Consider the following 14,289-nt stretch of genomic DNA (forward strand, 5'->3'; position numbering starts at 1 on the left):
AAAATATATATATAGTATATATATATATATATATATTAACCGTAAATTATGATAATTGATTAACTGATTATGCGAGCCAACAACTATTATAGTTTGTAAATGCTTTTTTTTTTTAATTTTCAAATAAAAGCAAATCTTTTGCCATTTATTAAGTTACACACAAACAAACAAACACCATAGATCCTCGAAAGGCTTTTGAGTTTTGCGGGGCGCGCAGCACACATAGCTGCATATACATACACCAGTATATACACACCCATATATACTATAAATATTGGCATATGATAAAGCAGAAAAACAATTAACACTGAAGCATAGGTAATAAGCGAGTATAGAACAGAAGAGGACGGAACATAACATAAAAAAACAGAACAGAACAGAGCAGAACAAAGATAAGGCACGGCGCACCGCTCGCCCGGTGCAAATGTCAGAGAAGAAGATACATACATGAATACATATTGTAAGACGATACACAATACGCGACGACTCTGATAACCGTATATTGTATACAGCATATACAGAATGTGAAGAAGTTACGGTGGAGAGAGGAGAGGAGCAGTAGGAGGAAACATAAATTATATTTATTTAAAGTACGCGTATTGAAAGCAAACAGATATTAATATTAAATAAAACGAAAACAAAGTTACACTCGCTCATGTGCATTTTTCTTGTCCTACTGTCATACTGAATTTAAAGAGTTTGGGCAGCCACGTGAACACAATCCTCGTATGGGTACGGTACGAGTGTATGTACATATATGTATGTATGTATGTATGTATGTATATTTTTGTATATTGTATATATAGTCTCGTTTAATGCAGCATTGGAATGTGCGCTTAAGTCGTAGTAAATTGGCCAATTATCTTACAACCTACTTCATATATGTATGTATATATAGTATGTTTGTATATATAGATTAGCCTAGGTATTTACATCGAACTGTTAAGTACATGGCAAGTGGGAGTTGAGTCAATCAATCCAGATTCAGGACGAGATCCTTGTCGTAGTTGTCTAGTGCCGTCTTATTAAAGGAGCCAAAGTTCCACTTCATGAACGTATTACTGTTGTTGCACTTGTTCACCACCAGCTCCTGGGCGAAGGGCAGCAGCTCCAGACACCGCCTCCCATCCCGGCCGTGCTTGATGGTTTGTGTGTGGTAGTCGTAGGACCAATATTGATTTCCCCCCTGCAAATGGCAGTCCCAGAGCCAGACGGGCGCATTCTCAGTCCAAATCTGGACGTCCAGGCATTCCTTCTTACGACGCAGCCGCAAGTCGCGCTTCCAACTGAGCTCCCAGAACTGTGTCTTTTGTGGCACTTTAAGGTCCTCAGCGCAGGCATACATGCCCATCCGTTTGTGTTTTCGGCGTCCCATCGTATCTATGCATAGGCGCTTATCGCCGACATTCTGTATGGCACCGAGCGCAAAGGTGGGCGGATCTACGGGCGGATAGCTATTGATCAGGTCAAATGCCACCTCTTCCATGAACCACTTGAAGGATTTGCACTTTAGCTTTTTGCGTATCGCCTTTTGTTCCGTCAGATCTCCGGCATCGATGCGGTCGTAGATGCCGTCAGCATGGTCGTACAGGTAGTTCTTGTACTCATCCATCCAGACTTCGGCCACTCGCTTGTAGTTCTGCAACGGAAGGCCCTGATGAGATTCAATACCATTATAAACAGATTCCACTTACTCTATGCAGGTAATCACCCTTTCGGGGACTGGGTACGTGATTGCGAGGGCCACGATAGATGTGCCCAATGCGGGAGCAGGGTGCGTCGTACATTTCGCCGCCGCACATCCAGATCTTGAAGCTCAGCTCGTACTGTTCGCCGCCCCAGATGTCCAGGCCCTCGTCGTAGCCGCCAAGTTCCCAGAAGAACTCCCTGGATATGGCAAAAAGGCCTCCGGCCATGACGGGACTCTTGAAGGGATCGGCGGGATACTTTAGATCCTCATCCAGCAACGGCAGTCGCTTGTAGTAGAACTCCCAGTCAAAGGCACCGCGTGCACCCTCGTCCTGGGCGCGATAGTTGAAGGTGGCGTGGTCGATGACATCGATGAAGGGACAGACAGCTGTGCGCTTGTTCTTGGCAATCGGCTCCAGTAGCGGTGGCAGCCAATTGTAGTTGGCCTCCACGTGTGAGTCGAGGAAGAGGAGCACTTCCGCGGTTGCGTTTCGTGCCCCGGCCGAACGCGCTCCAATGAGGCCCGTGCGATTGGGCAAACGCACCACACGAACGATCTTACTGAAGTGCTCCTTTATGTAGAGCTCCAGCTCTGCGTGCAGATAGTCGCGGTCACTGAAGTCGTCCACCAAAATTATCTCCTTGAGCAGCTCTTTGGGCGACCTATTGATCAGACTGTGGACGGAGCGCATCAGAACGCTCAGATACTCGTTATAGAAAATGATGATAACGCTGACAGTAGGCAGGTTAACCAGGTAGTCCTTCTGGCGGCAGCTATAAGGAAATTACATGGCTAGTGATGTGATAGGTGGACCTTTACTGCTTTTTACTTACAGTTTGTGGCGAATGTCGGGGAGCGAGCGGTTAACAGATATGGAGTCGGAGAGCAGAGCATTGAAGCCATTCTCCAAGGACATTCTACGCTCCTGCTCTAGCGTCGCCTCATCCTCCAGTTTGGCTGCCTTGCCCCCTTCCCCGATACCAACGCGCAAAGCATCTTTATCCATCGCCGCGTAGTCGTGCCAATCTTTTACGACGTTCTGCTGGTCATGTGGCTTCACGTGCATCTCTTGCTCAGGCTGCTGGCCATATTCGTCGTTCTTCGGCCGCATCCGTTTGGGTTTTTCCTCAGGATAATCTGATTCGGGGTCAAGTTCTTTTTCGGGTTCTGCTTCTGGTTCCGCCTGTTGTCGGGGCTTAGGCGCTTCGACATGAATGGGCTGAAGACGTTCTACTGAATCTTCGTTCACAGCGGCGGCCTTTTGACCCAAAAGCGCTGCCTTCTCGGGCTGCGGCTCGACGCTGTGATGAACTGGCCGGTTGGTGTAGGGGCTCGAAGATATCCAGCTGGTAATGAGCACCAGCAGGGTGAGCGATATCAGCAGAACCAGGATGGACTTGACCATCCACTTGAAGTTGGGCCTCCGCATTCTGGCTCCTTGGATCTTCTCTTCCTGTCACTGCATACGCCGTGTACGTGTCAGGGCGGTGGCTTCAACGGCATAGGCAGCCACGCTACGCTGGCGTACGGCGCGGCACGGCACGGCAGTTGTTGGCGTGTGTTAGCTCAGGTGTTGGCTGGAGCAGCCGATGCAGCTAGATGTGGTACCGTCGTCAAGAGCAAACTGAAACGTGGGCGACAGACCTGACAACGACTGGCTGCAAAGACAAACTAGAAACAGACACATAGTCATGTACAAGAACGTATATATAAAAATTATATCTTTGGCGAGGGATCCGAGCAACTACACATTCAACACGAGTCGCCGATAAGCGCGCCCTGCTTGTTCTTGTTGTTACTGTTACTGAGGCAGTAGCTTGTCGCCGCTTGCAAAGGCATTTTTACCAAATTGAAACTAAAGTTGAGATAAAAGCAGTGCAGAGCACTCGAGGAACTTCCGGCGACGGGCCAAATTTACCGAATGCGTAGCAATCAGCACTTACCTCGTACGATATCAAATACACGTAATGTTATATGTTATAATTTGTAAACTTGTTAATAATTTTTAATATTTCGAAACTTCGAAAAATCAAAATTGCTTAGTGCTAAACATAAACTAAACGGAAATCTTAATTTGAATAACAAACAAAGTGTCGTTGCCGTCCACGTCCACGAAAGTTCACAAACAAACATCAGCTGTTATTTCTACATGCTAACTACACGGTACGTACGCATTTTCTACACATAAACAACATATTTATAGAGTATAGAATTTTGTATACCCTATGTCCTTGAATTAATGTTACAATTCTGTTTTCTAAGCTGCTTCGACCCCTAATTAATAGCTATTTTGTCTCGCGTTGACATGTTTTTGACATATTAATGCATTTAATTAGATTCCTGCATATTCTCGGTATCAGTAAAATGACCATAATCTGCAAAATTTCGTTGAAATAGCTTTTAAATTGAACAGACCTTCTTTACACATCTACTAAATGTACAAAAAAGTCATAAAATCGGTCTTTGCATCCAGGCGCCTGCATCGAAAAACATTGAAATGTTCTATCACCCTTGTTAACCATACCATGCATGCAAGGTGGAAGCCACCCCTTTCGCCTAACATACCATGAAGGCTAATTAAATGTCCGTCCTCATAGCATATTGTTGCTCAAACTCGGCGAGGTGAGGTTCGTACATAGCTTAGCCCACTTAACCCCCTATATTGAAACAGACGAACAACTTGAATTAAGCCGCGGAAAATAATACTGTTTGTAAACTCTTCTTGTAGACCCATCCTATCCTCCCACGGTAAAATCAAATCACCCCACGATATCTTTTACATCTTTATTTCAACAAAGGTTGCTTTATTGCCAATTGGTTAATTCTTACTGCGTCGGAACATTCAACATCTTCATTACCTCCTCCTTGTACTTGGCCAAGTTGTACTCATTCTCGCCCTCGTTTATTAATTGCTCCACGCTCTGCGCATAGCTGGCACTGGGAGACTTTTTCTGTGCATTTTCCGCCGCATTCCAATTGAGGATGGCCTCGGTGGAGCGCTTGGCCTGGTTCCGCTCGAACAGATACACCTCCATGTCAGCCTCGGACTTGGTCGCCTCCCAGGGCTCCGTGATGAAGGACTCGTGGTAACAGGCCGTGAGCAAATACAGGGCGTAGTCATAGTTCTGCTTTCGCAGCGGACAGCGATCGGTCACAAATGTAAGCACGTCCGTCTCCTTGTTGTAACGCTCCCCCACGAGACGCAGGAACTTGTCTCTTGCATGGGCGTCAAACTTCAGATCCGACAGCTTTAACGAGACGGTGACGCGCCGTGCCTCCGGATTGCGAACCGTGGGCAGACTTTGACAGTAGTCTGTTGTGATGACTTCTAGGGGAAAGTGGCTCCTCCACTTGGCCTTGGTCTCCAGACTCTTCGGCCAGGGCGTGCAGAATTTCTTAATGGCCTCGCACTGCTGACGAATCGCCGGAGGCGTCAAATGCAGAAAATTTGGAATTTTCATCAGCTCCGCATTGGCAAACTTGGAGGGCGCCGCTGCACCGCGCTCCGTGAAGCCCTGTCGCAGTGGCAACGGCACACTGGCAGGATGGAAGGAACGCGGACCTGGCCAGGCCGCCGTCCAGTCCTGATCGACAGCCATGCGTGTGGTTCGGGGCGGTGTAACATCATCCCTTTTGATGTCCCTCCTCCTCTGGAACTGCTGCTTAACTGGACGCAGGTTCAGCACACGGAACTCTGCGAAAAGGTTAGTGAAAAGCTACGCATAACTAATATTACTATGGAGTAAGCAAATAGTTGCTTACCCTCATCGTCCTCCACTTCTGGCTGCGGCTGTTGCTGGTTACTGTTGCTGAAAAGACGCACACTGCTCAGCGCCGCGTGCGTGGTTCGTTGGCTGCGCTCCAAAAAACGCGTCAAGGTGGCCGCCATGTAGTTTGCTTTCGTTTATTACAAGTTTTTATTGAAAAAATTATCAATTATTGCGGCTTTTACGTAAACACCAGTGTGTGTACCGAATACGTCACAAATTTCAAAATATACCGTAAATATACTGACGATTTATTTGTATTCAAATTGCATCATATTCCTCATTTTTGATATTCGGTTCAATATTACCAGCTAGCTAAGACCCTCAGCTCTAAGCTCATCGTTTTATCCGATTATTAAATTAATTTCCTACAAGACTGGTTGAATTTAAATTTTCATCTTTATTGCATTGCTTATAAAATAAGGTCTCAGCAAAAACAGTCACCAACAAATTTCATTAAATAAAGTGCATTACATGGTAACTACACGCTAAATACATTTGTATGTAATTACCAAAAGCGACACATACTTTTGCCCGACTTTTTTCATATAAGCCCCCTGGAAGCGCCAGTGTAAAAAACCACCGTTTTTCACATTATTTTTTCCAAAATAATGAACAAATTGAGATTTTTATGGAAAACGATCAGGAATTCAATGCTGATCACGAATTAATATTCGATGTGGCCTGGGACATGGCTGTAAGTGGCGTTTCTACAATTTCTACATTGGTGCATTAAACAAGAGGGAGAGTCCATAACGCGTCTTCAAACATACTGGAAAATACTATGAAAAATATACAATTTGCAAGGTGTGTGAGCTAGAAATGATAATTGGCAAGAGTGGGGACACACTAACCATACACACTTGTTCATACACCGAACATGTCGCAAACGAACTTTCTTGATTACATCCCAGGGTCTTCGGGTCTGGCTATCGGCTACCGCCTCATAATATATTTCTCCGGATAAGCGGCCTGAGGCTTTCCCGTGTCCTGCGCTGCTCTGTTGATGTTCCCACTTAAATCAGTTGGCGCACGCACCCTCTTCTTTTATTTTTGTATCGTCCAGCTCTATTGGCCGAGACCCTCTCTGGCCAAAAACTGCTCTGTCGCGATCCCCTTCTCTTACCTCGCCAGGTACAGTTATTAAGCTATTATTTATTCATTTACTTTATTTACCTCTTCCTTTCATTTTCGCAGGTCGCCTCCACCGGTGGCCAGGAAGACCCTTTTCATGCCAGCGGACTCCGATATGCCCACCATCGCTTACGAGAGGCTTCACCCTTCTGGTCTTTAGGTTCATATGAGCGAGTGTGCGCTTGATGACGGCTGTCAACTCCAGCCGCCTGACCGGCTGACATCGCGATCCTGGGAGTGTAGGTCCTTCACCGATCTGACCCTATTTGTCCGAGATATAGCCTTCCGAAGATTTGCATGTCATAAAGATACTGGTTTCTTCTGCAAGTTATAGACTGCTAAACGGCAGCCGATCTGGGAGCGGCACGTCTCTCCGTGATCGGGAGAGTCCTGCCAATCGACTGCCATCAGAAAAAGAGACATCAATTTGTTCACGATTTTCGCAAAAAATCATGATGGTTACATCATTAAATTTGCCAAAAATCGGCCTCATTTTCGTAGTCGAGATTTTTATGCCGTTCGACAGTCTGGATCCTTACGATCCTGGGAGACTAGGTCCTTCACCGATCGGGCCCTATTTGTCTGAGATATAGCCTTCCGAGGATTGACATATCATGAAAATACTGGTTTCTTCTGCACGCTATATCTCTGCAATACGGCAGCCGATCTGGGAGCGGCACGTCTCTCCGTGATCGGGAGAGTCCTGCCAATCGACTACCATTAGAAAAAGGGACATACCTTTTTTTCGCGATCCTGGGAAAGTAGGCCGATCTGGCCCTAATTGTCTGAGATATAGCCTTCTGAAAATTTGCATAGCATTCAAATACTGGTTTGCTAGACGGCAGCCGATCGGGGCGTGGCATGCCTTTTCGTGATCGGGAGAGTCCTGCCAACCGTTTTGGCACCAGAAATAGGACATCACCAGCGGTCGTGATCGTCTCCGAATACGACATAGACCTTGCGTCCAAGTCGAATCCTTGCCTGTCGGTCAGGCTGTGTTTTTTATTTGTTTCGATAAACTAGTCCGCTTCAGGTATCATTTAAAGTTTGTATCTCTTTCAATGGAATCCGGAGAAGCGTAAATGTGCGAAGTTTTTCACGATTTTTGGACGAGATCGAATGCCTTGATTCTCAGAGCGGAGATTCAATGGTGAGAGGCCACAAAATCCACCCCACAATATTTCTTGCAGTGCCCCCACTCCAGCTGCGACGGATCACTTTCCAAGAGTGGGTAGACTTTCTACTGCACGTCAACAGACTCATGTTCGCCAAGTTGTAGTGTCAACATGTGCGACATGTTCGCTGTATGAACTGGTACATCCATATACTGTATGGTTAGTGGTTAAACCACTGAAAATAATGCTAATAATAAAATTAATAATTACTCTTGTATGTCCATTTGATCCTTCATCTTTAATCATCTTATTCTTCTTCTTAAGCTATTATTTATTCGGCTACTTTATTTAACTCTTCCTTTCGTTTTGGCAGGTCGCCCCCTCCTGCATACCGGTGTCATGCCCGCCATCGCTTATCAGGGGTTTCCCCCTGCTGGTCTTCCGGTTCATATGAGCGAGTGTGCGCTCGATGACGGCTGTCCACTCCAGGCGCCTGCCCAGCAGACATCGCGAACTCCCCGCCGGCTCCAGCACAAGGGGCCACGATGACAGAATGGTATCCCAGCAGGACAGAAGCTCACCCCTTGCAATATCCGAACCTAGCAAGCCATCGTCATCCTTCGACCCGACCACCGACCGCAAGGACTTTGACTATGTCAACCAAGGGGCTACGCGGGCTAATAGACTCAAGATGTAGCTCGTAGTTGTTAGGTTTAAGGATATACGCGTCCATTTATTTAGATAGTAGATACAAATGCTTAAACTTGTATATTTATTTATACTAAGCTAAGTTTTGATGAATAAAACTATTGAAAGATCAACCTTGCTGTTTTCTGAATCGTGAGACTATCGCGATTACAAAAAGGCGTGATACGCCCAGATCGGTTCACAATTAGCGAAGAAAACTAGATATCTTTGATTAATGAAAATGTCCTTGATAAGGACTCCATCAAATCAGGGACATTTTTTCGACCACAGGAAGTCATCGCACGCCCAGATCAGCGCACAATTAGCCAAGAAAACTAAATATGTATAGTTGGGGTTGTTGTAGTCCTTACCGAAGGATCAAGGAAAGTTTTTTAATCACTGCGGGCCATGGCACGCCCCGATCGGGCCACAAATTAGGGAGAAAACAATATATATATGTCTGGAGAAAATATCCTTGATCCTTGGTCCTTGACAAGGAACGCATTAGATCAAGGAAGCTATTCCGAACACAGGAAGACATCGCACGTCAGATCGGGCCACAAATAACGGAGACAACAACAAAAGTTGTTTTGTCAAATTTTGGTTGTTGTACAACAACAACCCTCAACCTGAAATATGAAAATCGTAAAAAAAAATTAAAAGGAATTTAAAAAAACCAGCGACCTCCTGCTGATTTCTGTTCGCCTGGTATCCCAGATTTTAGATTCTGCTTTTTCTCCATTTGAGCGACCAAACAATAACATAACTTCGGAATAACATCCTTCATCTAAGGCAGTCCATATCAAGGACCAAGGATAAAGGATATTTTCTCCAGACATGTATATCTGGTTTTCTCCCTTAGTAGTGTCCCGATTGGGGCATGTCATGGCCCGCTGTGATCAGAAAAATCTCCTTGGTCCTTCGGTAAGGACTCCAACAGCCACAACCATACATATCTAGTTTTCTCGGCTATTTGTGGGCCGATCTAGACTTGCGATGGCTTCCTGTGATCAAAAAAGGTCCCTGATTTGATGGAGTCCTTATCAAGGATCAAGGACATTTTCCCCAAACAAAACTATTTTGTTTTGTCAACCGATCTGGGCGTGCCACGCCTTTTTGCAGTCGGGATAGTTTCCCCCATACAGGATACAGCAAGGATGATTTTTCAATAGTTTTATTCATCAAAACTTAGCTTAGTATAAATAAATATACAAGTTTAAGCATTTGTATCTACTATCTAAATAAATGGACGCGTATATCCTTAAACCTAACAACTACGAGCTACATCTTGAGTCTATTAGCCCGCGTAGCCCCTTGGTTGACATAGTCAAAGTCCTTGCGGTCGGTGGTCGGGTCGAAGGATGACGATGGCTTGCTAGGTTCGGATATTGCAAGGGGTGAGCTTCTGTCCTGCTGGGATACCATTCTGTCATCGTGGCCCCTTGTGCTGGAGCCGGCGGGGAGTTCGCGATGTCTGCTGGGCAGGCGCCTGGAGTGGACAGCCGTCATCGAGCGCACACTCGCTCATATGAACCGGAAGACCAGCAGGGGGAAACCCCTGATAAGCGATGGCGGGCATGACACCGGTATGCAGGAGGGGGCGACCTGCCAAAACGAAAGGAAGAGTTAGATAAAGTAGCCGAATAAATAATAGCTTAAGAAGAAGAAATAAGATGATTAAAGATGAAGGATCAAATGGACATACAAGAGTAATTATTAATTTTATTATTAGCATTATTTTCAGTGGTTTAACCACTAACCATACAGTATATGGATGTACCAGTTCATACAGCGAACATGTCGCACATGTTGACACTACAACTTGGCGAACATGAGTCTGTTGACGTGCAGTAGAAAGTCTACCCACTCTTGGAAAGTGATCCGTCGCAGCTGGAGTGGGGGCACTGCAAGAAATATTGTGGGGTGGATTTTGTGGCCTCTCACCATTGAATCTCCGCTCTGAGAATCAAGGCATTCGATCTCGTCCAAAAATCGTGAAAAACTTCGCACATTTACGCTTCTCCGGATTCCATTGAAAGAGATACAAATTTTAAATGATACCTGAAGCGGACTAGATTATCGAAACAAATAAAAAACACAGCCTGTCCGACAGGCAAGGATTCGACTTGGACGCAAGGTCTATGTCGTATTCGGAGACGATCACGACCGCTGGTGATGTCCTATTTCTGGTGCCAAAACGGTTGGCAGGACTCTCCCGATCACGAAAAGGCATGCCACGCCCCGATCGGCTGCCGTCTAGCAAACCAGTATTTGAATGCTATGCAAATTTTCAGAAGGCTATATCTCAGACAATTAGGGCCAGATCGGCCTACTTTCCCAGGATCGCGAAAAAAAGGTATGTCCCTTTTTCTAATGGTAGTCGATTGGCAGGACTCTCCCGATCACGGAGAGACGTGCCGCTCCCAGATCGGCTGCCGTATTGCAGAGATATAGCGTGCAGAAGAAACCAGTATTTTCATGATATGTCAATCTTCGGAAGGCTATATCTCAGACAAATAGGGCCCGATCGGTGAAGGACCTAGTCTCCCAGGATCGTAAGGATCCATACTGTTGAACGGCATCAAAATCTCGACTACGAAAATGAGGCCGATTTTTGGCAAATTTAATGATGTAACCATCATGATTTTTTGCGAAAATCGTGAACAAATTGATGTCCTTTTTTCTGATGGCAGTCGATTGGCAGGACTCTCCCGATCACGGAGTGACGTGCCGCTCCCAGATCGGCTGCCGTATTGCAGAGATATAGCGTGCAGAAGAAACCAGTATTTTCATGATATGTCAATCTTCGGAGGGCTATATCTCAGACAAATAGGGCCCGATCGGTGAAGGACCTAGTCTCCCAGGATCGTAAGGATCCAGACTGTCGAACGGCATAAAAATCTCGACTACGAAAATGAGGCCGATTTTTGGCAAATTTAATGATGTAACCATCATGATTTTTTGCGAAAATCGTGAAAAAATGGATGTCCCTTTTTCTGATGGCAGTCGATTGGCAGGACTTCCGCTGGCATGCAAAGGGTCTTCCTGGCCCTCCGGTGGCCTGCTTAAATGAAAGGAAGAGGTAAGTAAAGTAAATAAATAAATAATAGCGGGGGCGAGTGCGCCAACTGATTTAAAGTGGGAAAATCATCAAAGCAGCGCAGGACACGGGAAAGTGAAGGTTTAAGCCTCGGGCCGTTTATGCGGAAAAATATATTGTGAAATATGCTCTCAGAAGGTACATAGAAACTCAGTCTCTGTTTTAAAGCTATTTCAACGACATTTTACAGCTTATTGTCTTCTTACAGAGACCAAGAATAGGTATCGGGATCAGGATCTATACAAGATACTAATCAAATGCATGAATACGTCTAAAACATATCAATCTGCGAAAAGGTCTTTATTAATTACGTTTAAAAGCAGCTTGGAACACATTATCTTCGTATTAAATTAACAAGGTAGGGTATACAAATGTCCATACTCTGGTTGACAAGAAATGAGTCTTCAAATACCAGCAACATTAACGTCACAAAATTGCGACTATGTTTTTGTTGAACTATTTTGTTTAAACCTTGTTTTAGTCAAAATACAATAAGACAAAGACTAAAAACTAGCCAATCTTGTAGAAAATGTATTCATCAATGGCCTAAAATTATGTGGGCAAAACTAAAGGTTTTAGTTAGCCGGAATTATTCAACAGAATATCGAAATTTAGCAATATGAACGACTATCCTTTTTGGTTTTTTTTGTTTGCCCATTTTCGCTAAAATCTTTTTTTGGATTAAATCCAACAAAAGCAATTGTTTAAAATAAGCCAGTCAATAAGAAAATAGGTTAATTAATTGGATAAAATTATGTGGGCTAAATGTTCTATCTAGCTAATAATATTCGACGGTATATCAAAATTGAGCAATATGGTTTCCAATCCTTGACGGAGAACGATTTACCTATTATAAACCAAAGGGGTTTTTCAATTTTCCACCGAAAATAATGAAAATTTAATAACTTTAGCGCAGTTCAGGTGAAAGTTAGCGTTGTTACCTGAAGTAGTTGAACTAATTAAATAGAGGGGGCTGAAGTGGGCTAAGTTCGTTTTTTTCATCATAACGAGACGCTATATTGTTGTTGAGGAGCAAAAACAGCAGGAAAACAAGCCAAATATCTAAATTAAACCAGTCAAGTATTGATTCATTAATCGGATAAAATTATATGTATGGGCAGGGCTGAGGGTTCTATTTAGCTAGTAATATCAAAATCGAGGAATATGTAAAATATGACTTGAATTCGTCAGTATATTTATGGTACATTTTTAAAATTAAACGGTATATTTTGGTATATTTCTGAGGGTCAGGCGGTATATTTTACGGGGTGGGTGGGAGCCTTCCCACTGAGAGCTGAACTGATTATATTTCCAAGGTCTCTCAATTGTTGTAATTGGAAAAACGCATACTCTCATACTCTCTGAATCTCTCCCCCTGTCTGTGCTCACGACTTGTTGTTTACGGGCATCACAATCTGTTTTGTGCCTCTTATCGGTAGTTTCGTTTCACAGACCGCTCCAGATAACAGCACTTGTATGCCCCCAGCTTCAAGTAACCATTGACCGGCAGTCTATATTCCTACTCCACCACGAAACCAGGTACCTTTCTTCTGTGGTGCGGATCAGCAGAGGAGATTGCTTGGTAAAAATGGCATCAGCAGCAGCAACCAAACGAGTTCTCTCCATCCAGAGTCATGTGGTGCACGGCTATGTGGGCAATAAAGTAGCCACCTACCCGCTTCAGGTTCGTTATCTCCAACAGGCCAATACTTTTCAAGTTCCTTCATCTGTTGCTATCTCTGTCTAGTTGCTGGGCTTCGATGTGGATCCGTTGAACTCCGTACAATTCTCAAATCACACGGGCTACAAGACCTTCAAGGGACCCATTTCCAACGAAAAAGAGCTTGGTAACGTGAGCATCCATTCCATTGATGCTATGATTATGACTAACTCCATTCATTTACAGTCACAATCATCGAAGGTCTGGAGGGGAATGAGCTGCTGGGCCACTACTCCCACCTGTTGACCGGCTACATCGGCAATCCACTGTTCCTACGCGAGGTGGGAATCATTGTGCAGAAGCTCCGCCAGGCTAATCCAAATCTGGTATATGTCTGTGATCCTGTTATGGGCGATAACGGTCAGCTGTACGTTCCCAAGGAGCTGCTGCCTATCTATCGTGACGAAATCATTCCTTTGGCGGACATCATAACTCCGAATCAGTACGAGGTTGAGCTGCTCACGGGCAAGGAGGTGCGCAGCGAGACTGCTGTGTGGGAGGCCATGGATTGGTTTCATAAGCGCCAGATCAAGACGGTGGTCATCTCCAGCAGTGATCTCGGCCAGCCGGGCGTCCTGCGCGCCTTCCTAAGCCAGCTGAATGGCCCCAGGCTGGCTATCGATATACCCAAGCAGGGCGGCAAGGATCTGGTGTTCACCGGCACAGGCGATCTCTTTGCCTCCCTTTTCCTCGCCCATAGTCATGCCTGTGAAGATGTAAGCGACGTCTTCGAGAAGACTATTGCCAGTTTGCAGGCAGTGATCAAGCGCACTGTCGCGGCCCTACCGCATAACGACGGCCCAGTCAAGGCCTGCGAGCGCGAACTAAAGCTGGTGCAGAGCAAGACGGAGATCGAAAAGCCTCAGGTTCTCCTCAGAGCGCATCGCCTTAACTAGACCACGAAATTGCCCACGCAGGGTCAGCCAGACAATAACCTTCTTTTTGGTACCACAAGATGAACAGCAATTACGTTAATCATATTATATTATTATACTATTATATACAACAGATCAACGATTACCTTAAATAAATATATGCTTATTGTACGTCTCCAGTCCAGACTGGCATCTTGACAG

The 14,289-nt window shown here is 45.0% G+C and overlaps 3 protein-coding genes and 1 long non-coding RNA gene across 4 annotated transcripts; 2 read left to right on the forward strand and 2 right to left on the reverse strand.

Annotated features, from left to right (window-relative positions):
• Positions 1-280: 280 nt before the first annotated feature.
• LOC108152575 (N-acetylgalactosaminyltransferase 6) lies at positions 281-3,810 on the reverse strand. Its single transcript, XM_017282014.2, has 4 exons — positions 3,634-3,810; positions 2,524-3,361; positions 1,695-2,463; positions 281-1,639 (listed from the first exon to the last, which is right to left on the reverse strand). Exons 2-4 carry the CDS (start codon positions 3,117-3,119, stop codon positions 974-976), a joined length of 2,031 nt encoding a protein of 676 aa, XP_017137503.1. The 5' UTR covers positions 3,120-3,361; positions 3,634-3,810; the 3' UTR covers positions 281-973.
• Positions 3,811-4,460: 650 nt separating this feature from the next.
• LOC108152576 (28S ribosomal protein S35, mitochondrial) lies at positions 4,461-5,678 on the reverse strand. The gene is made up of 2 exons (XM_017282015.2): positions 5,453-5,678; positions 4,461-5,384 (listed from the first exon to the last, which is right to left on the reverse strand). The coding sequence occupies exons 1-2, from the start codon at positions 5,577-5,579 to the stop codon at positions 4,516-4,518; spliced, it is 996 nt and encodes a 331-aa protein (XP_017137504.1). The 5' UTR covers positions 5,580-5,678; the 3' UTR covers positions 4,461-4,515.
• A 405-nt stretch (positions 5,679-6,083) lies between these two features.
• On the forward strand, positions 6,084-8,527 carry LOC108152578. Its single transcript, XR_001774834.2, has 3 exons — positions 6,084-6,591; positions 6,655-6,830; positions 8,080-8,527. It is a non-coding gene; the product is annotated as an uncharacterized LOC108152578 (long non-coding RNA).
• Positions 8,528-12,788: 4,261 nt separating this feature from the next.
• LOC108152285 (pyridoxal kinase) lies at positions 12,789-14,257 on the forward strand. Its single transcript, XM_017281503.2, has 3 exons — positions 12,789-13,177; positions 13,241-13,340; positions 13,400-14,257. Exons 1-3 carry the CDS (start codon positions 13,082-13,084, stop codon positions 14,107-14,109), a joined length of 906 nt encoding a protein of 301 aa, XP_017136992.1. The 5' UTR covers positions 12,789-13,081; the 3' UTR covers positions 14,110-14,257.
• The last annotated feature ends 32 nt before the right edge of the window (positions 14,258-14,289 follow it).

This window comes from Drosophila miranda, chromosome XR (genome assembly GCF_003369915.1).
Source record: "Drosophila miranda strain MSH22 chromosome XR, D.miranda_PacBio2.1, whole genome shotgun sequence".
NCBI lineage: Eukaryota > Metazoa > Arthropoda > Insecta > Diptera > Drosophilidae > Drosophila > Drosophila miranda.